Here is a 22354-nt window from a genome sequence, read left to right as displayed (position 1 = left end):
ATAGAAGTTGATCATCTTGCCCAAAGCCACACAGCTAGTAAGTTGGGAATCCAGGATTCAAACCCCATCTCATCAGTACCAAAACCTGAGATCTTAACCACTACCATCATTTGTCAAGTTTAGTTGCCAGGATGTCCATTTTTATATTAAACTCACATCAGCCACTGTATTAGCTATCTGTTGCTGGCAGCAAACTAACCTAAGATGTAGTGGCTTGAAGCAACACACATTTGCTATCTCATAGTTTCTGTGGGTCAGGAATATGGGCACGGCTTAGATGAGTTCTCTGCTCAGGGTCCCTCACAGGCTGCACTCCAGGTACCAGTGGGACGGGGATCATTTCTCAAAGCTCCACTAGGGAAGGATCTCCCTCCACGTCCACGAGCTTGCCGGCAGTGCTCACTTCCTTGCGGACTCTTGGACTGAGGCCCTCATCTCCTCACTGACTGTTCAGCTGAGGCCCCACAAAGGCCTCTTCACTGTGGCAGCTTGTCACCAAGGTGTGCAACAGAGATTCCGGGAAGGTGGAAGTTACCGGCTTTTGGGGTCTACTCACAGAAGTAACATCCCTTCCCCTTTGCTATATTCTACTTGTTGGGAGGAAGTCATCAGGTACAGCCTATACTCAGAGGTAAGGGATTACACAGAGGCATGAATCCTAGGACACAGGGATCGCTGAGGGCCAGCTTTGAAAGCTGTCTACCACAGCCCTCTGATTGCCATGAAAATATGGTTTCAGTTTTGCCTCTAAAAGCCAAATAGACTTGGTTTCTTATCCGTCCATCCATCCATCCATCCAGCACCCACCCATCCACTCACCCATCCACCCACCCGTCCTTCCAACCATCCACACACCCTTTCATTCATTCCACAAACATTTGAGCAGGACACTATAAACCAAACCCCACATTAGGCTCAGAAGTTACCAGAATAAATGCAATTATTTCCTCTTCTCCTCACTGCCCCCGACCACCAAGGGCTCCCAGTGGAGCTTTTACATGTACAGGGTTTGGGGGGCATCCGCTGAATGCTCTGTTCTCCAGGAGGGTCAGTTCTCTTTGCTTCAGCCGCTCCTCATATGCCACATTCCTGAGATTCCTTATCTTCCTGCTCATTCGCCTTCATTGTCTCACGCCTTTAGGAAACCTATTCTAAGCACCTGCTAAGTGCACAGTGTTATGGTGGCAGGTGCATGCGTGAGTGTATATGTGTGTGTAGGGTTATATCTGATTTTTTTGGCTCACTTTCCCCCTTTCTCATTTGTAGTTTTCCTGTCTCCCTTTAGGTCCCAAGGGAGGCCAGGCCCATGGTTTTTTGGAGACACCACTTCCCTGCCACGTATGCACAGAGCTCAGCTCAGAGGCTGCCTGCAGTGTGGCAGGCTGTTGGTGGGGGGCCTGGTGGAGCGAGGGCGGTTGGGCAGGACAGGAACCCGTGCCACGCTCCCGGGTGGGCAGGGCAAGAGGGACACAAGGGAAACATGGGCCCTGGCTTCACCTGCCTGTGGACCCCGTCTTCCGACCCTGCTTCCCAGGGCCCCGGGCTGGGTGAGCAAACTCTGAGAAGGGGGTCACAGCGTCTGTGGGATTGGTGTCTTGAGGTACCCAGCAGATGCCTGTAGGAGCTGGAGTTCTAAGTCTTCTATACAGGAGACCATTCATTTTGTACATTTTGGAGCACCTAGCAGGTATAGGTACTGTGCTAGGCCCTGGGGGTACCACTGGAAGCACCTCAAAAATGAATCTAATTTCTCTTTTCCTCCCCCACTGCATCTCACTGCTTTAGAATAGGCCCCCATCAATTCTGTACCATTGCCACGATGTCCTTTAAACAGGTCTCCTGGCTTCAGTCTCTCCCAATTACTTCCAGTCCTCCCCACCCCATCCCACTCAATATGCCATGTGAGTCAGCTGACACAGTTCTGAACCTGTCACTTTCCTGCTCAGAAACATTTTACATAACCTCTGTTAACAGTTTCCTGTGTATCCTTCCAGAAATGTTCTCTCTATGCATAATTTCTCTCTCTCTCTCTCTCTCTCTCTCTCTCACACACACACACACACACACACACACACACACACCCTATATCCTTTGTTTTACTTAGGCTGGACCACAGTACGTACACACTGTTCTGTATCCATTTCTTGGTAGTTTTCCAATTCAGCACACTTTAAATCCTTCACTCTTTTTAAAGATTGTCTACTATTCTGCTATGGGCATATTTTGGGATGAAACTGAGTGTCCTAGACTGAATGTTTTTGTCCCCGTCCCCCCTGCCCAAATTCATAAGTTGAAAACGATTGCCCAATGTGGTGGTATAGAAGATGGGTCCTTTGGGAGGGGCTGAGGTCGTGAGGGCTCAGCCTGTGAGGGACCTAAGTGTCCTTATAAAAGAGACCCCAGAGAGCTCCCTTGCCGTTTCCACTATGTAAGATACAGAGAGAAGACATCCATCTGTGAACCAGGAAGAGGGTTCTCACCAGACACCAAACCTGTCAGTGCCTTGATCTTGAACTTCCCAGCCTCCAGAACAGTGAGAAATAAATTTCTGTTGTTTATAAGCCCCTCAGTCTATGGTACGTAGCAGCCTGAATGGACTGGGACACTGAGAAATCCCTTTCAAGAACTGGGATGCCCTTGACCAGAAGCTTTTGTGATATTTTCTGGGAGATAATTTTTGATAGCTCATTCATGGATTTAATAATCATAAGCCACTTATTTTAAAGTGATTATTATAATTGTGCATTGGCAGAAATTGAATATTCAAGTGTAGTTAGTTTAATTCACTGTAAAAGAATTTCTTTTAAGATTATCTAATAACTTCCTGTGTTCAGTTTGCTGTTGGGAGTGGGGAGAGGAGAGGAATTTAAAAGCTTAAAGTTAAAAAAATTGTTGTGGTTATTTGAAAAATACATTTGAGGTATATAAATGTGATGGACCAGGTCTGGTCAAGAAAAAGAACTGAGCAGAAGCAGGAATAATTATCATAACATTTATTGACCACCTCTGGGCTAGGTTCCATTCTAAGCACTGTACATGAATTAAATTGTTTAATCATCGATATAGTCTTATGATGAGGAAGCCCGACATAGAGAGGTTAAATAGCTTTCCCAAGATCACATGAAATTTCCTAAACACACAGAAGTGCTGGAAAAAATATAAAATCATATATATGTGATAGAAATATATATTTTATCTCAAGAGCAAGAAAGAGAAATCTCCAGGTGCCATAAATAAATAGACTATTCTTAGGTCATTCTTTGTCTACCCTGGTGTTATCGTTCTTCAGGGACTGTTATGTGGCCAGGAGATGTGTTTATTTTAATTTAACGACTATGGGGGAATAAGAATCTAAGCCTTTAGACCTGAACACAGCAGGAAGTTTAGAGAGAAATTATGGCTCGGAAGTTGTGTGTATATGTCAATTCCAATCTCCCAGTTTACCCCTCCCCCCTTAACCCCTAGTAACCATAAGTTTGTTTTCCACACCTGTAACTCTATTTCTGTTTTGTAGATAAGTTCATTAGTACCCTTTTTTTAGATTCCACGTATAAGCGATATCATATGGTATTTGTCATTCTCTGTCCGAGTTACTTCTCTCAGTATGACAATCTCTAGGTCCATCCAGAAACGCTCTTGATTCTGGGTTGTAGTAGCAGATGAGGCATACGGTCTGTACTCATGCAGCTTCGAGGCCACTGTGATATTTTTGCTCTAATTTTTCAGAAGAGGAAACTGAGGTCCCAAGCGGCCAAGAAGTTGTTCTGCTCACCCAGCTGACCCTGGCAAAGCCAGAAGAGGAGCTGAGTCCTGCGTGGCTCCAGCGCCTCCTCTTCTGTGTCCCTGCACTTCCAGACTCACCCAGGCCCTGGGAATTCTATTTCCCTCTGTGCAGACATTTTGCTCGATGCATCCATTTAAGAGGTGAGCTTGACTCAGGCTGCATGTGGCTCATTCTGATTCAGCATGACTGTGTAGAGAACTAGACAGATTTCATGAGAAGCAGCACCCTAACCAGGCCAAGGCTGGGTCTGTACACCGATGTCGCCTTGGAGCATGCCGGCAGGTGAGTGGGTGGCAGAGGTCAGGGCCTCCCTTAGGTGTTTATAGGCACAAGCCCGACAGAGGAGACCTTGAGGCTCCAGGTGAGGCTGGAGGAATACGGGGGCTGCATTGTTCTAGAAGCTGGGTTCCCACAGCCTCTGCTCACATCCCCGACTTCCAGCCCAGGCCCCAGGATCCAACCTGGAATACACGCCTTGAGGTACAGCTTCTCACTTCTCAGAGAGTTGACCTGCCTGTTTCTTTGTTGGCATAAACAAGAGCTCTTCTGTACCAGGTAATTATGGAGTGATGGTGTGACATTTGGGGATGCCTCGGACGATGGCAATTTTAAAGAGTGCGCCAGCTCATGTCCCCTCAAACCCCTGATATGGCACCCACTCTGTTCTTGGGGTGTCCAGAGGACATGTCAGACGACGAATGTGGGGAGAAGGCTCAGCTCAGGAGAACTCCTAATCCTGCCCTCAAGTTATTGCTGGTCTGAACTTCCAGAAGGATGCTCAGTGGTCTTGTGCTGGCGTGGGTGTTGAGAGAGGTCCTCTCAGCTTGGGGTGGGAATCCCAGCTAGCTGGGCCCGAGCGGAGTTGTTGAACCCTCTGGAAATGGGGTTTTCTTGGGAAGAGGCTGCTTGCTCTGCTGGTACTGTTGACAGACTAGATGCCCGCAGCTGCCTGCTCTTTGCAGAGAGGCATGATTTCAACGTGGTAGCCAACAGGCAAATGCTGTACCCCAAACTGACCCAAGGTCAAGGGTTTTCCTCTGGGAAGGCTGCAGTGTGCCTCTCTCCTGCTCCCCAGGTTTCCTGGCTCGCATTGTTCTGGGCTCCCAGAACAGGGCAGGGACCAGGGCTTATCTGTTTATCTGTCTTCTGGTACACATGAGGAACTCCATACAGATTTGTAAACTGCCAAAGCATCTTCCTAAAGCGGGCGGGTGAATGCTGACAACAGAGCCCCTGGATCTGGACGGTGCCCATGAGGTTGTGCTCCCAGCAGGAGAGGGGCAAGCAGGGACCCTCCACTGCTTGCCTTTTTCTGAGGAAGCTTTTCAGCCCTCCGAGTCCTGGCTGTGGGTCTTGTGGCGTGTGGTCCCAGTGGTTACGGGCGCGGGTTCTGGAATCTGGCGGGTGCAGGCTCAGATCCACCACCGACCCCAGGAAGTCATCCACTGCCTCCCTGACCCATTCCTCAGCTTCCCTGCTTCTGAGATGGCAGCGCTAAAGCCGGCCTCGTGGGCTGTGTGGAGATAAGGGAGCTTCCTTTTATAAGCTGCTTCACTCTGGACTCAGCACCCACAAGGCCACAAACCATGGCAGCTGCTGGTAGCCTCAGGCAGGGCTGTCTGAAACCGCTGCTATTCAACTACTTTTGACCTATGAAATGGCAGTTTCTTTCTTTCTTTTTCATTCTTTTTTAAACATCTTTATTGGAGTATAATTGCTTTACAATGGAGTGTTAGTTTCTGCTTTATAACAAAGTGAATCAGCTATACATATACATACATCCCCATATCTCCTCCCTCTTGCATCTCCCTCCCATCCTCCCTATCCCACCCCTCTAGGTGGTCACAAAGCACTGAGCTGATCTCCCTGTGCTGCATGGCTGCTTCCCACCAGCTATCTATTTTACATTTGGTAATGAGAGGGTGGCATGTACTTATATATACTACGAAATGGCAGTTTCTTGTTCAACCCGACCCTGTCTTCTCTCCGACTGTTTTATGCTGGCGGGTGAGACCGGGCTGTGCTGAGGGCTCTCCCCTCCCCCAGGACTCGGGTCCCAGCTCAGCCCCCTCCCTGGAGATGGAGGGGCCAGCATGGCAACCCCTATAGCTCCCTTCTTGCCAGGTGGGGAGACACAACCCAGGGAGGTGGGTTTTTACCCAAAGATACACACCTGGTAGGAGTGGACCTAGGACCAGAATTCGAAGTTTTTGACTCCTAATTCAGTTCTCTTTCCACTAAGCCAGTCTGAGGCCGCTGCCAGTTTGGAGCCAGAGCCAGTGGGCCAGCTACTTACATGTGGTGTCAAAGCATCACTGGAAATGTAATGAGGTTCAGGAAGATGGCATTTTCCAGAACGCCTCTCGGAGGCAGTATTGCACGGGGTTAGAAGTGTTTTTTAGCTCCAGCTTGGACACTGAAGGGTTGGGTGAACTCAGTTCTCTCATCTGTACAATGGGATAATAATAGTGTCTACATCACGGGGGTGTCGTGGGGATTAAATGAATAAGCATTTGTAATTTGTATTGTAAATAATACAGTGTGTAAATACAATTTACAAAACATTTTAAAAAGTATTGTAGGGTATTTAAAGAATGTCCAGCACTTTGTAAGAGCCACTTAAGTGTTTGCTCTTATTATTATGAAGACATTTGGGGATTGGTGCTGTTGATGGGTGTGCGACTTTGGGCCAGCGCTGAGTTCCTGAGGATAGACAACAGTCCTTAAACGGACACTGAGGGCCCCTTTTCCTTCCCCACCCCCCGCCCTGTGCCGGCTTTGGCTCTAAATACACACATGACAAATACTTACACTAGCAGCCCATAGGGGCTGGGGTTAGCGTGTGTCCACAGCTTTCCTCCTCCATTGCCAACATCTCTTCCACAGGGGCATCATTGTCGGCCTCACAGGTTTTACAGAGCAGGGCATTTGTGGGCATTTGTGAGGTCAAATAAGGCCATCCTTGTCAGGTGCTCGGACAGGTCCCAGCCCTAGTGACCACTATTTGGTTTGGGGCAATAATAGTAACCCCACCCATCCCCATTAGAACACAAACTCCACAAGGCCAGGGATCTATGTTTATTCACAAAGCATCCCAAGTTCCTAGAACAATGCAATGCACAAGGTAAGAACACGATACGTTTTTGCAATATGAATGAATAAATTTCTCCCCATCCTAAAGGAGATTAGAGTCTAAAAGAGGACTCCAGAAAACAGTCACAGACTCTGTGGAAATCAATTCAGCCTATTTTAAACTGGGACATTCTCAACTCCTCCCTAATTTGCCCTCCCAACCCTATTAATTTTACTGCTTCCCAGGTCTAAGGGCTGAGCTCCTCTTTCAGCGGTCACTGTCTCTGCTCCACCCAGGCTTTTACTTTATCTCACCTGGAAAATTGCAACAGACTCACCCTCCGTCCCCTTGTACCCTGAAGCCAAAAGAAAGACTTCCTCAAAAGCCGATCAAGTGAGATCACCACTCCCTTGCCTAAAGGAGTTTGAAATCTTCCCATTACCCCCAGGCTAAAGTCCAGCTCCAATGGTCAATAAACTCATGCAAAGATGCCCACCATCATTAGACATCATTGCACCAAATGCCAATCAAAACCGCAGTCAGATACCACTTCACACCCACTGGCATGGCTATTATCAAAAAAGACACAATATAACCAGTGTTGATGAGGGTGTGGAGGGATTAGAACCTTAATACATTGCTTGTAGGAATGTAAAATGGTGCAGCTGATGTGGAAACAGTCTGGTAGCTCCTCAAAAAGTTAAAAAAAAAAATTTAAATATAGAATTACCATATGACCCAGCATTTCTACTCCTAGGTAAATACCCAAGAGCTTAAACAAACCCTTGATCAATTTTCTAGAACTGCACCTTTCTCCCTGATTTTTATTTCTACTTTTAATATATCTTTCATAACAAAACGTCAACTTAGCCACTGCTATGTCTTCCAAGTCCTGTTTTCTTGGACTGCCCTTTGCAGGTCTAGATTTTATCATGAAGACTTAGTTCTTCCACCCGTGTTTAGGCAATCGCATATTTTTACATTGTCCAAACAATAGTATTCATAATGGATTAAGTAAAATACTGATAAATTACATTTCTTTCTCAAAAATGTTAAATTAAGTTTTAAATAGATAATATACGTACATGGTAGGGAAAATGCAAGCAGTTGGAAAGGGTGTACAGAGAAGCTGTGTGACTCTTAGGGCTCACCCTGCTTTCTACTTTCCCTCTCCAAGCTCGCGTTGGAGGTGGGGCTCCCCAGGAAGCAGGCTCTGACGCAGGTGGTTTGTAGGGGAGTCTCCTGGGGTCAGTGCTGTGCAAAGGAAGGGAGGGCGGTGGGAGAGGCAGAGGGAGAAGCTGGGCCGCGAGCCCCAGGGAAGCCTCAGCTGAGCCCACAGGGAACCCTGGAGCTGGGACCCTTCAGAGCACCTGAGTTAGGACAAGGGGACCGGGTCTTTATATTCTGGGCAGGCCAGTCTTCAGATACAGTGCTTTCTGGGGTATGACCAGGAGGAGGAAGTTCTTTTCAGCCCCCTGAAGGGGACCCAGGTGGCCCAGCACGGAGTCCACTGTCATGCACGGTCACCCAGTTACCTCCAGCCCTTGCCACCCTTTTTGGCCAAATGCTTATTTTTCATTTTTATTTTCTCGTAGCTCTGGAGGATCCTCTGAGTCTGGGTGAGCCCTGTCACCCAGGGCCTCCCTGTTCCATTCCATCGCCCTGTCCCTGCCTCAGGGGTGGAGCCCACATGTGGGACACAGCTGGACCTTAGCCTCGGGCAGCCTGGGAGGAGAACCTTAAGAATCAAGGTTTCCCCCCACTACCCCACACTACCCTTTTTTTCTTTTTCTAAGACAAATTTCTAGGGCTCTGGAGTTATCAAAAGCTCCCATGTGTCATTTTCTGGCAGTTGGACAGCTGCAGAATGTCACTCGGCAAGCCCTCCTACCCCACCCGGGGCTCGGTGTTTGATTGATGGGTTTGCCAAAACCAGTTGCAGGTTATCACAAATCTGTTATAAGGAGGTTTGTCAACTTGTAAGAAAAATGCAACACAAAACACTCTTTTCCAAATACCTGCTCCTAACGTCTCAGGGACAGAGGTGCTGCCAGACTCAGTGGGAGGCATGTGAAGGTCGGTAAACAGGGGCTTGGAGTGCAATAAAGGGGGATGAACCCTGTGTGGGAGGAGGACAGGCCACCCAGCATCCGTCAGCTTACCTGTGAGGTGAGCTCCACCTGCCCCGGAGGGCGGCTCTGGCCCCATCTCAGGACGTGACCGCAGGGGACTCATCTCCTCTTCCTGTGCCCTCCTTCAAGCCCCATGGCGTCCTGCCCCATCCTGCAGAGGGAGAGAGTGTTCCAGTTGGAAGCCCATGCCTACAGGATCCCCGCTCTGCTTTACCTGCCTCAGCAGAAGACCCTGCTGGCCTTTGTGGAAGAGCGGACAAGCAAGAAGGATGAGCACGCGAAGCTAATTGTCCTGCGCAAGGGGAAGCTACAATGCGTCCACCCACCAGGTCCGGGTAAGGCAGGAAGTGGCTGTGATTGCTCTGCCGGGGATACGGGGACCAGCTCATCCTTAGATGGCTGAGGTCTGGGGGACAGAGGGACCCAGGGAACCGTCAAGGATGGGACAGAGAAGGTATCCCCAGTTGATCGCCCGGATCTCACATGGGTTCACCCTGAACAAGTCCGGCTGGCCTGGCTGCATCTGTTTTATTACAAGTCAGTCAGGGAAACTGATTTTGGAAAGGTTTCCCTACATCCTTGAGAACCTGAGGGAGGACTAGTTCAGCGTCACATAACTGGGAGATAGTTGATCCTTTGAGTAAAATTAACCTGGGGTGGGTTGTTGGGGTGATTGCTTGCGTCCTGAAGTTCCAGCATGTAGATCAAGTAATTCTGATGAAGACACTCAAAGCTGGCTTTTCACATATGAAGCGTTTAATATCATTATTATCTTTACTTTGTGGTCATTATGTCCTTGTAGTTGTTTAGAGCATGGGTTTGAAGCAGATGGACCTGGGTTCAAGTCCCGGTTCTACCAGGACTTACCAGGAGTACGGCCTTGGGCAGCTCATCTACCTTATCTAAGCCTCTCGCTCTATAGATGTAAGATGGAGATCGTAATACCTATCCCCCAGGAGTTAGAGGTTAGGGTTAGATGAGACTATGGACATTAGACTCTTGGCACGGTGTCTGTCCTGAGAAACTCTCACTGGGGGATAGCTATTAATGAATAGGGATAGACAGCAGAGCTGCAGCATCTATGACATACGCCCGGGGACTGTGGAAACTCACTGTGAGTCCTAGCATCGAGGCGCTGCCCCCTCCTAGGCTACATTAATAGAGGATGGTGTAGAGAAGGTGGGAGGCGACTGTCATATTCTGTCACACACAGTAGTTATTACTAGGGCTTTACTTTTCAAGAATGGGAAGCTGGACTGAGCTGGTAGGTTGAAGGAGCCAGGATGGAGCTGCGAACGGCTGGTGCCTGAATCATCTTTGTACTTGAGGTCTAGTGCATCATAGGTGTCCTGGATGTATGCTGGTGGGACTGGGTGGGGTTGGCTGTCTCGGAGGGAGTGAGGCGGAGCCCTGGGTCCCGCTCTGGGAGGTGTTGTGAGGGTGAATGAGCCCTGGACCAAGAGTTCTCCTCCATGACCCTTGATCCTAACCCCATGAGACACACTGCCCCCCAGAGTGCAGCCTCTGTCACTGTCACTGGCCGTTCCCAAGCTGTGCTTCTCCTTCTCTCCTCACTTGCAGTGGCATGCACAGGAGGCGGTGGCCCAAGCCCAGATGGAGGGCCACCACTCCATGAACCCAAGCCCCCTGTACGACGAGAAGACGGGGACGGTTTTCCTCTTCTTCATTGCCGTCCCTGGGCAGGTGTCGGAGCACCACCAGCCCCACACCAGGGTCAACTTGACACGGCTGTGCCATGTCACCAGCACCGACCACGGGAGGTCCTGGAGCCCCGTCAGGGACCTCACGGGCTCCGTCATTGGCCCGGCCCACAAGGACTGGGCCACTTTTGCGATGGGCCCGGGACACTGTCTGCAGCTGCACAACCTGACGCAGAGCCTGGTGGTGCCAGCCTACGCTTACTGCAACCGTCCCTCCCTGCAGGCGCCTACCCCTTCCGCCTTCTGCCTGGTCAGCCACGACCACGGGAACACGTGGGCGAGAGGGAAATTCGTGGCCCGGGACACCCTGGAATGCCAGGTGGCCCAAGTTGGGGATGCAAAATGGAGGGTTGTGTACCTGAACGCGAGAAGCCCCCTCCGAGCCAGGGTCCAGGTCCAGAGTACCAACGACGAGCTCGATGTCGGGGAGACCCAGCCAGTGCAGAGGCTCGTGGAGGCTCCCCACAGCTGCCAAGGGAGCATCCTTGGCTTCCCCAGCCCCTGTGCAGGATCAGAATCCCCAGACCGGTGGCTGCTCTACACGCACTGAGTGACCCACGGGGGAGAGCCAACCTGGGCGTGTACCTCAATTGACAGCCCCCCGCGCCCTAGGCCTGGTCAGAGCCCACCCTGCTGGCCCCAGCCAGCTGCGCTTACTCAGACCTCCAGAGAATGGGCGCCGGCCCCAATGGGTCACCCCAGTTTGGGTGTCTGTACGAATCGGATGATTACAAGGAGATCGTCTTCGTCATGTTCACCCTGAAACAGGCCTTCCCAGCTGAATTTTTGCTGCAGTGAGCCCGCTGTGTACAGCCCAAGAGGGCTCTCCCCACTGAGAGGCTGGTGGTTTCCTCCCTCCCGGTGCCCTCTGGACCTGGGAGGCTGCCTCTCTGTTCCCTTTGTCGAAGGTGTGCAAGTGCGAGTCTGTCTCTGGGCTCCTTTCCACCTGCGCTGTCTCAGCTTTTCCAGAGGATTCTATTTGCAGCCCAGAAACTGAAGGAACCTGGCCTCCTGGAGCCCCTTGGTTCAGCCTACCTGCTCCCCCCAGCCCAGATTTTCTGCAGGTCTTGATAAATTATCTAGTCCAGCCCATTTCTTCTTAGCAAATGCTCATCACGTTCCTGGGCAAAGGCTGGGACAAAGCTGTAAATTAGCAAAGATATGTGCATATGTTTTTGTGTGTGTGCGTATGTTTGTGTGCGTGTGTGTCTGTCTGTCCATGTCTCTGTGCGTGTCCTCAATGCTTTCGAGCAGGGAGCATAGGGAACAGCACTGCAGCGAGGTAAGGCAGAGTCTAGGAAAAGTAAGCTGGCTTAGGTTGTTGTGTTAGTTTCCCAGGGCTGCTGTAACAAAGTACCACCCATTTAGTGGCTTAAAACCACAGAAATTTGCTCTCTCACAGTTCTGGAGGCTAGAAGTCCAAAATCAAGGTGTTCAAAGGGCTGTGCTCCCTCCCAAGGCTCTAGGCGAGAGTGCTTCCTGGCCTCTTCCAGCTTCTGGTGGCCCCAGGCCTCCCTTGGCTTGTGGCTGCATCACTTTCATGTCTGTCTCCATCTTCTCATGGTTTCTCTTCCTTCCTGCTTTCTCTTCTGTATCTTCTAAGGACACTTGTCATTGGATTTAGTGCCCACCTGGATAATCCAGGGTGATCTAGGATAATCCTTCACTTAATTACATCTGCAAAGACTCTTTTCCAAATAATGTCACATTCACAGGCTCTGGGGTTAGGACATGCATATATCTTTGGGGGCCACCACTCTACCCACTACACTCATCATAAGTTATTCTTCTATAGGTGATGTGGCTAAAGGTAGGAACAAAATTCCAATGAATCAGGTAATTCAGAAGAATGGAGAGGGAGGGAGGGGGTGGGCTGTTGGATGTGTGCCTGTGGCACAGAGCTGCTCTGGGGCACTCAGTCTTCGGGGTGACAAGTATGTCACCATGTGGAGGCTAAGAGGGGAGGGGGTTCTGTGTTGTATAGTCCTTGCTGTGGAGAAAGAGCGGGAGAAGGCTACCCCCAGGTTGTCCTGAGGTGACAACCCCCTGAGAGAGGGCCCCTCCTGGGTGGAGGACGCTGACTCTTGTCTGACCTCCGGGGTCTTCAGGGGCCTTTGTCGCTTGTCCCTGTGGTAGAGTGGACTTGCGCTCCGCCCCCATCAGAGCTCCTCTAATCAGCTCTTTTATTAATGAGAGCAGTCTAACGGTTTGATGACGGGGGATCAATGACAACAGCTGTGGTTTCTTATGGCTGAGCCGTGTCTCCATGAGGCCAGGCAGTGGTTAGATGGATTGTTCGCAGTGTGGAGAGCTGGGGATGTGGCTTTAGTTCTGGGTGTGGTTCCCGCACTGGCCTCCTGGTTCTGCTTCTCTGGGTAGGATTTTAAGAAATCCAGCTGGGGCTTCCCTGGTGGCGCAGTGGTTGAGAGTCTGCCTGCCGATGCAGGGGACGCGGGTTCGTGCCCCGGTCTGGGAGGATCCCACATGCTGCGGAGCGGCTGGGCCCGTGAGCCATGGCGGCTGAGCCTGCACGTCCGGAGCCTGTGCTCCGCAACGGGAGAGGCCACAGCAGTGAGAGGCCCATGTACCGCAAAAAAAAAAAAAAAAAAGAAATCCAGCTGTAAGGATGAGGAATTAGGGCCTGGCCATTGCTGGGATGGAAAGTTAGGCCCCTCTGTTTGGGGGATGCCATCCTGGTGGCTTCCAAACCCTACAAAAGGAACTGCTAAGTGGGGGGCTGAGGCCAAATTAGGAGAGTGAGGAGAGGGCTTGCAAACCAGGGGCAGGGCACCCTCAAGAAGTTTAAGGGCGGCTCTTTTTCGTGGTGCCTCGGAGGCGGTCGGCCGCTTCAGAATGAAGCTGAACATCTCTTTCCCGGCCACTGGCTGCCAGAAACTCATTGAAGTGGACGATGAACGAAAACTTCGTACCTTTTATGAGAAGCGTATGGCCACAGAAGTTGCTGCTGACGTTCTGGGTGAAGAATGGAAGGACTATATGGTCCGAATCAGTGGTGGGAACGACAGACAGGGTTTCCCCATGAAGCAGGGTGTCTTGACCCATGGCCGCGTCCGCCTGCTACTGAGTAAGGGACATTCCTGTTACAGACCAAGGAGGACTGGAGAAAGAAAGCGCAAATCTGTACGGGGTTGCATTGTGGATGCCAATCTGAGCGTTCTCAATTTGGTCATTGTAAAAAAAGGGGAGAAGGATATTCCTGGACTCACTGATACTACTGTGCCTCGTCGCCTGGGGCCCAGAAGAGCTAGCAGAATCTGCAAACTTTTCAATCTCTCTAAAGAAGATGATGTCCGCCAGTATGTTGTGAGAAAGCCCCTAAATAAAGAAGGTAAGAAACCTAGGACCAAAGCACCCAAGATTCAGCATCTTGTTACCCCACGAGTTCTGCAACACAAACGTCGGCGAATTGCTGTGAAGAAACAGTGTACTAAGAAAAACAAGGAAGAGGCTGCAGAATATGCTAAACTTTTGGCCAAGAGAATGAAGGAGGCCAAAGAAAAACGCCAGGAACAGATTTTGCCAAGAGACGGAGGCTGTCCTCTCTGAGAGCTTCTACTTCTAAGTCTGAGTCCAGTCAAAAATGAGATGTTCTAAGAGTAACAAATAAATAAGATCAGACATCAAAAAAACAAAAAAAAAAAAAAGAAGTTTAAGGGCGGGGAGGCAGCCCTATAGTGTAGTATCCCAACTGGGACACTTTTGAGAGTGAAAGGATGATGCTATTAATAGTTATACCAAGACAATGGGCATTAACCAGGACTGTACCAGGCACACCAGAGGTTTAAGAGGGAAAGACCCACTAAAAATTGTGCCAGGGTTGACCTCTGTTGATTATCCTGGAAGAGTCAATCATCTGTTAAAGTCTTGAGATGAAGCAGGAATAAGATAAGGCATCTGGCTACTGCCAAGCAAAGCATCACTCTCTTAAACTCTCTCCTTTCACAGAGGTCAGTGGGTCTCAAAGCCAACTGCTTATTAGAATTCCCTGGGGAGGGGCTTCCCTGGTGGTCCGGTGGGAAAGAATCCTCACTCCAATGAAGGGGATGCATGTTCGATCCCTGGTCAGGGAACTAAGATCCCACATGCTGGGGGGCAACTAAGCTTGCGTGCCAGAACTATTGAGCTCGTGTGCCTCAACAAGAGAGCCTGCATGCCACAACTACTGAGCCCACGCACTCGGGCCCACATGCCACAACTAAAGAGAGAAAAACCTGCAGGCCACAACTAGAGAGGAGCCCACATGCCTCAGTGAAAGATCCTGTGTGCCACAACTAAGACCTGATGCAGCCAAAAACAAACAAACAAAAAATGTAAATAAATAAATAAATAAATAAAATATTTTTAAAAAAGAACAGAAATCAGTGATGTTGAAATTTAAAAAAAAATTCTCTGGGGAGCTCTTAAATTATGCTGATGCCCAAACATAGGTATTTTTTCAAAAGCTCCTCAAGTTATTCCAGTGAGCATAAAGATCAAGAAGCACTGGCACGTGCAGAGCAACTAAGCCTGTGCACCACAACTACTGAGCCTGCGCTCTAGAGCCCGTAGGCCACAACTACTGAGCCTGCGTGCCTCAACTACTGAAGCCCGCATGCCTAGAGTCCGTGCTCCGCACCAAGAGAAGCCACTGCAATGAGAAGCCCATGCACTACAATGAAGAGTAGCTCCCGCTCACCACAACTATAGAAAGCACACATGCAGCAACGAAGACCCGACGCGGCCCAAAATAAATAAATAAAATAAATAAATTTATTAAAAAAAACACACTGGCACAAATAATCTCTAAAGTTCCTTCTAGTTCTAAATGTACATGAATGCCAAAGTCTTCTGATTTGAATGAAAAAACAAATAAAGCAACAGTTAATTAGGCTAAAGCTGAGCTGACCTACTCATCAGAAGACACTATCAAGAGAGTGAAAAGAAAAGCCATAAATGGGATGAAAATATTTAGAATACATATATCTGACAAAGGACTTGTGTCCAGAATATATAAAGAGCTCCTACAAATCAATGAGAAAAAGACAAGCCAGTAAAAATGGGCAAAAGGCTTAAACAGTCACTTCACAAAAGAGGATGTCCTCAAGGCAGCCAAACACATGTTCATCAGCGAAATGCACATTAAAACCCTGAGATGCTTATCACTAGAATGACTAAAATTGAAAGGATGGACAACAGCAAGTATTGGCAAGGATGTGAAGCAACCAGAACACTCAGACGTTTCTGGAGGAAGTGTAACTGGTACAACCACTTTGGAGAGCTGTGTGGTAATATCTACTAAAACTGAATGTGAAATACTCCAGGACCCAGCAATTTCACTCTGAAATATATTTCGAAGAGAAACGAATACATACAGCTGTCAAAGACACATATACGAATGTTTATGGCAGCTTCATTCATGAAAGTGCCAAACTGAAAACAACCCAAATGTCAGTAAAAAGTAGAATGGAGAGCTAAATTGGGGAATATTACACAACAATAAAGGAATGAACTGCTACACACAATAGCATGGACGATTTTCAGCCATTATGTTGAGTGAAAGAAGACAGACTCAAAAGAGTACACACTTTATGATTTTATTTATATGAAATTCAAGAACAGGCAAAACCAATCTATGCTTATAACTCAGGAGTGGCCAGCTCTGTGGAGGAGAACTGTTCACTAAGAAGGGGCTAGGAGACTTCTGGGTGCTGGGGACATTCTCTTGTTTGATCTGGTGCTGGTTAGGTGGCTGATTCCGTATATTAAAAACTCAACGACCTGTGAACACAAGATTTGTGTACCTCACTCTATGTATGTTATACCTCAATAAAAAAATAAACTTTGAACTGAATAGTGGATTTGGTAGTTAAACCTCCAAATCAATATATTGTATTGGGTTGTAAAACTTTGGAACTGAATTTTTTTTTTTTTTCGGTATGCAGGCCTCTCACTGTTGTGGCCTCTCCCGTTGCAGAGCACAGGCTCCGGACGCGCAGGCTCAGCGGCCATGGCTCACGGGCCCAGCCGCTCCACGGCATGTGGGATCTTCCCAGACCGGGGCACGAACCCGTGTCCCCTGCATCAGCAGGCGGACTCTCAACCACTGTGCCACCAGGGAGGCCCTGGAACTGAATATTTTTAATAAACTTCTGGGGAGGAATAATTTTAGATTTATGGAAAAGTTGCAAAGATAGTACGGAGTGTTCCCGAACACCCCACACCCAGTCTACCCTGATGTTCACATCTTACATAACTGTGGTACAATTGTCAAAACTGAGAGGTTAACATTGGTACATTACTATTAACTAAATTCTAGACTTTATTCAGATTTCACCAGTTTTTCCACCAATGTCCTTTTTCTGTTCTGGGATCCAATCCAGGATACATTTAGTGAAACTGAATTTTTACTGTAATTTGTGTCCTTAGAGACACACACACACACACACACAGATTGATACACAGTTCCAGCAGGCCCCTCCCTTCCTCCTAACTTCCCCTAAAAACCACTTGTCAAACAAATGAATAAACAAGCAAACACAAAGAATGTGTGCTTCAGGCCTGGACAGCTGGGGTGAAAATGTTGGAAATAGTTCAGACTCTGAAGGCTGGGGGAGATGGGCCCCCAAATCAATTACACGGGTCCAGGCTGTGCCACATTTTGGGTGAGGGCCTTGGCCAGTTTTCAGCCCAGTGACCCTGCCTGGGTCACCTGGAGCTGGTGCAGTGTGTGTGTGTGTGTGTGTGTGTGTGTGTGTGTTTACTCTTGTGCATGGCCATTGGGGCTGGTGCAGTGTGCATGTGTGTGTGTGTGTGTTTGTGTACACTTGTGCATGGCCACTGTACATCCACTGCCAGGCCCAAGCTGGATGGAGGCTGGTGGAGCAGCCCTGTTCGGTGCTCTGCCTGGTGACCCCAGAAGCAGGGCACAGACACAGCAGGGAGCAGGGAAGCATGGCCTTGCCCGCACTCCCCATAGCAAAGGCAGGGAGACCTGGGGCTCCAGGTTTGGAGAGCCCCCTTGGCCCCAGTTCTCACAGGTATTCATCTCAGAGCAGCTAGTGCCCACCTCAGATCAGTGCAGCTCCCCTGTGCGGCCCCTCTGTCTGCACGCCACCTTCAATTGCAGCCTCTGGTATGGCCTTTTCGACTGTGATGGTGACAGGAGCCTCTCCACATTTATTTCTTGGTCTTCCAGGAACAGCGACTGTGGCCTGAACTCCTGGGGCCTGGGGGACCAGCTCTGGGAAGCCACTGAGGAAGGGATTCTGAGGCTGGGGAGCTGGTATGGCTGCTGACATACCTGCCACTGGGGAGGAGGCACCAAGGCCCTGACAAGGCCTGTATGTGGGCTGAGTAATGACCCCTAAAGTTGTCCACATCCTGATCCCTAGCATCTGTGACTGTGGCCTTACATGGCTAAAGGGACTTTGCAGATGGGATTAAGTTGGGGATCTTGAGGTGGGGAGACCATCCTGAGTGAGCCGGGTGGGACATAGACGTGATCACATGTCCATAGCACAGGGAGGAAGGGGGAGGGTTGACTACAGACAGTGAGGACGTGACACTGAAACAAAGCGCTACTCTGCTGGCTTCAAAGATGGAAGAAGCCACAAGCCAAGGAACACAAGCAATGCAGCTCTGGGGGCTGGAAAAGCAAGGAAGGACTCTGGAGGAGACGTGGCCCTGCTCATAACTTGACGTTAGCCCAGGGAAACTGATTTTAGACGTGTGCCCTTCAGAACTAGAGGAGAATGAGTGTGGTTTTAAGCCACCAAGTGGGCGGGGGTTTGTTACAGTGACAAAAAAACAGTACAACCCTGCTCTTCTTGCCTCAGCAACTGAGAAGGGGGTGCTTCTGTGCTCAGCTCTGAGAGACAACACATCCCAGGACACCTCAAGGTTGCAGTGGCCAAAAAACATATAGAAAAAGAGAAGCTAGAAAAGGGATCCTTTCTGTCATGTCTTCATTTAATTCCTCTCTTTGGTCAATCCTGACATCTGATGGCTCAAGGGAACAGACAGAGGAGTTTTGACATCTCTCACCCCTGTTGTCACAACCTTTCCCGAGATTGCAGAATCCCCCATCCATCCCAGGATCTTCATGATCTGGCAAGGACTCCATCCTCCAAACCCCCAGGAGAGGGTAGATAGACTATGTTACCATGGCAACCTTCCACTGCAGCCAGTCAGCCCACAGCAACCTGGGCCATGTCCCAAGAGTTACTCTCTGTGGGCAGGAGGGTAGCACCCAGGCCTTCATGGCCTATTGAAAGCAAGGCCAAGCTCACCAGTATCCTAAGAATCCTCAGCCCCATCCGGGTCCTTTTATTCATGGTCAAATAGCAGCCATCCTCCAACAACTAGCCCCATGTGAAGGATCCGTGGAGTCCGACTGCATCCTGGGCCATCTCTACAGCCCCTGCCTCTCTAATAGGGGCAGGATTCCTGAGGACCAGGGACCTCCTCAAAGGGGGAGGAGGCCACCAGATACCTTGCTGTCCAGAGACCAGAGCTCAGAAACACGATCAGCGCCAAGGAGTCAGAGCTCTTGTTACTATTAAGAACCCCCAGGACAGGGTCATCATTTCCATCACGTCCCCATTTATTTGCCTCTTTGTACTGTCCAGACGCCTGAAGGCTCACGGGAAATGACAGTGGAGAATTGAGAGCTACATGCTGTGGCCTCTCCTATGGCCACACACATTGCTGAGACTTTGCAGAACCCGTCCGCTAAGGACTCAGGAAGCAGAGCAGGGTCAGCGACATGGCCAAGGCCACCCTTCCCATACCACCCGCTCCAGGTGCCAAGAGTTCACTTTGCTTCCCTGGGATGGCTAAGGCCACCGATACACAATGGGGTATTGTGTCAGCCATGGACCAGATGTTGTTCTGGGAGCTGGGGATTCAATGGTGACAAGACAGAGCCACTGTCCCCAAGAAACTTGGATGTCATGGGATAAAGTGGATGACAGACACATAAGCAACTTAGAGGGAAATGCAACTCTGTACAGGTTAGTGATATAGAGAATGTAAACGTGGTCAAGAATGACAGGGGTGACACGAGCGGAAGCCCAGGAGAAACAACAACACACTTCAAGGAGCCACAGCTGTGGACCCAGGTCCTCACCAGCGTCCAGCTGGCTGCCAGCCCCCGAGAACTGAGCCTCTGGCCTTTCCCTGGTGTTGCCTTTGCGGTCCACCTCATGGGTTTCCTCCTGCCCCACAGAGCAGAGGCTCCCACAGCATGGGCCCCAGAGCAGTAACATCACCTGTGGAGTTGTGAGAAATGCAAACTCTTAGGTCCTACTGAATCCGCCAGACCTTCTGAATCTGAAATCCTGGGGGCAGGGCCCAGCAAGCTGGGTTTTAACAAGCCCTCTGGATGATTCCGATGCGTGCGAAAGTTTGAGAAGTTGGAGAAACCCTGGTATAGAGCCCAGCCTGATCAGTACTTTATTTAAGATGCAGGAAGCTCCTCTCAGCTCTGCAAGACCTTCTTTGCTACCCTGGTGGTCTCACGGACACAGGGGGCGCTGGTGGGATTTAAGACCTGGACCCCAGATGATGGTGGTGAAGTGAGAGGTTGGCAAAGTTCCTCCTTGCCCAGGCTTTCTCTCTGCCTGCAGAGGAGAAGGTACGGCTGGGCATACCTGTCTAACTTGGTCAAAACAATGAGAAGAGGATGTTCTTTGGGCCTGGAATAAAGTCCACGGGGTCTCAATGAACTTTCTCTTGGTGCCAGTGGGTTGCAGCCCACTCGTTTTCTGCTGGTCTCTTACAGCTGTGCCCTCCTCTGTTAGCCGTGGTCCACCCCTGACCCTGGCTCAACGAACCCCCTTCCTCTGTCACAAATCCTTGCGCTGAACCACAGCATCTACGGGCCCTTGGCAGGTGAGTCTGGTCCCTCCTTGGCCATTCCGTAGCTTAAATATATGTTTCTAATTAGTGTAACCTAACAGAAAGGCTGCCAATGAATTTTTACAAGATTCTAAAGTCATAAAGCTGCACAAAGAGTTTCTGCAGCCTTTGTGTGCACGGGCCCTCCATCCGGAGGCAGCCGCCCTCCGCTCTTGGCAAGTCCAACACCTGCCTTTGTCCTTTTTACAAATGTATGTGCCAGGTGCAGGAAGATCATGGGACAGGTCAACCACTGGACAGCCTGTCTCATGACAGCGGACACTGTCTGAAATTTGTCAAGACCAAAAGTGAAAAAGCCACAAGAATCGTCTTTGGTGCGGTCCATCACAGTCATGGCAGAGTCTGCCTCTCCCCCAAGAGTTTTAATCATGCCAAAGCCACACACACATGCTCACACACATGTGCACACACACACACACACTCGTATGCAGACACTGACTCAGAGTTTCTCTTCTATCCTCTCCTCCCCCAGGGACCAGCTCTTCATGTTGACTTCCTCAAGACCACACAGCCGCTTAGAGGTCGGGCCAGCAGAGCAAATGGGTTTTCTGAGCCCAGACCAATATTCCCACATCTGTTCTGAATTGTCTCCATCATCTCTTCCTGAACATCCAAGAAGTTCAAAGGGGTTTGTGCGTGCGGGTTCTGGGGCATGGAGTTCTGCTTGGCCTGTCCCCAGAGCCTGTGTCCTCAGCCCCTGGGCACCACGCCGCCTTCCCCGGCATTCCCTCATCGTCTCACCAGAGCAGGCAGGAGATGGAGCTGGGATGTAGCCCTGGTCTGCGGACTTGCCAGCCTGGGGTGCCTGAGAAAGCAGCGATTCATGCAGAGCCAGGAGGAGCTGGAGAGCTCAGCGCTCAAAGGCCCCTGGGCTGCATCGTGAGAATTCAGTGCTTGGGGCCACACTGCCACCTGTGTCTCATCCCCACCACGAGAAGATGAAAGGAAGGAATCCAGCATTTAAATGTGATACTTAAATCACGCTGCTCCAAGAAGAGGTGAGAAAGCTGACTGTACTTTTGGCAAGGTGTTACTTTTTCAAATTCCATTTTTGTACTGTTTTTAGAGGAGGGTTTCAAAGTAATAGACGCCAAACATTTGGAAGTACAAAGAAGCAAGAAAAAAACACCCATAATCCCACTAACCAGAAGCACGTTTTCTTCTGGTCTTTTATCTGTGAACTTTTCTTTTTTTCCCCAAACTGAGATTTATGTTGAAAAATCAGTCATGCTTTTTATCCCCACTTGACGTTATATCATACTCATTTCCTCCGTATCATTTTCTCTCAAAAGATAATACATCAGAGAGACATACCACAAATTAATTAACCATTCCTTGAATATAAGAAATTGAAGTTACATACATTTTTCCTGTTATAAATACACTGAGATGAATACCTTTGTGAGTACATCTTAGTCCTTATCTGTGGTTATTTCTGTAAACTGAATCCCCTGAAAGGAATTACTGAGTCAAAGATGAATAGTTGAATCCTCTTGAAACGTGTAGTTTGTAAATGGAAAGCACAACTCCCCACTATGAGCTTAAAACTCCCTGAAATGGCTTTTCTCCTTTTATACTTTTACACAGCTGAGCTCCCAGAAAAAATGATTAAGTCATGCATTTGTTCTTTAATTCATAAATCATGGTCCTTGTTTTCTCCCTGATGTGGTTTATAATCTGGTTAAAGACCAGAGGTAGACACACATACAGAAAGTTCTAGAATCGC

The 22354-nt window shown here is 49.3% G+C and overlaps 2 protein-coding genes across 2 annotated transcripts; both read left to right on the top strand.

Annotated features, from left to right (window-relative positions):
- Positions 1 to 9122: 9122 nt before the first annotated feature.
- On the top strand, positions 9123 to 11508 carry NEU2 (neuraminidase 2; the record flags this gene model as incomplete). Its single annotated transcript, XM_082630388.1, is given in 6 exon segments — positions 9123 to 9287; positions 9289 to 9324; positions 10571 to 11255; positions 11258 to 11301; positions 11305 to 11319; positions 11323 to 11508. Coding segments are annotated over 6 exon segments (1131 nt in total).
- Positions 11509 to 13537: 2029 nt separating this feature from the next.
- On the top strand, positions 13538 to 14372 carry LOC309809773 (small ribosomal subunit protein eS6-like). Its single transcript, XM_082631205.1, has one exon. It carries the CDS (start codon positions 13564 to 13566, stop codon positions 14275 to 14277), a length of 714 nt encoding a protein of 237 aa, XP_082487331.1. The 5' UTR covers positions 13538 to 13563; the 3' UTR covers positions 14278 to 14372.
- The last annotated feature ends 7982 nt before the right edge of the window (positions 14373 to 22354 follow it).

This window comes from Mesoplodon mirus (genome assembly GCF_964341445.2).
Source record: "Mesoplodon mirus genome assembly, chromosome: 8".
NCBI classification, from domain to species: domain Eukaryota; kingdom Metazoa; phylum Chordata; class Mammalia; order Artiodactyla; family Ziphiidae; genus Mesoplodon; species Mesoplodon mirus.
This window is presented reverse-complemented; position numbering and strand designations above follow the sequence as displayed.

What these genes read in the sequence shown, in the direction of transcription:
- LOC309809773 (XM_082631205.1), top strand. Translation starts at nt 13,564, where the DNA reads ATGAAGCTGAACATCTCTTTCCCGGCCACTGGCTGCCAGAAACTCATT.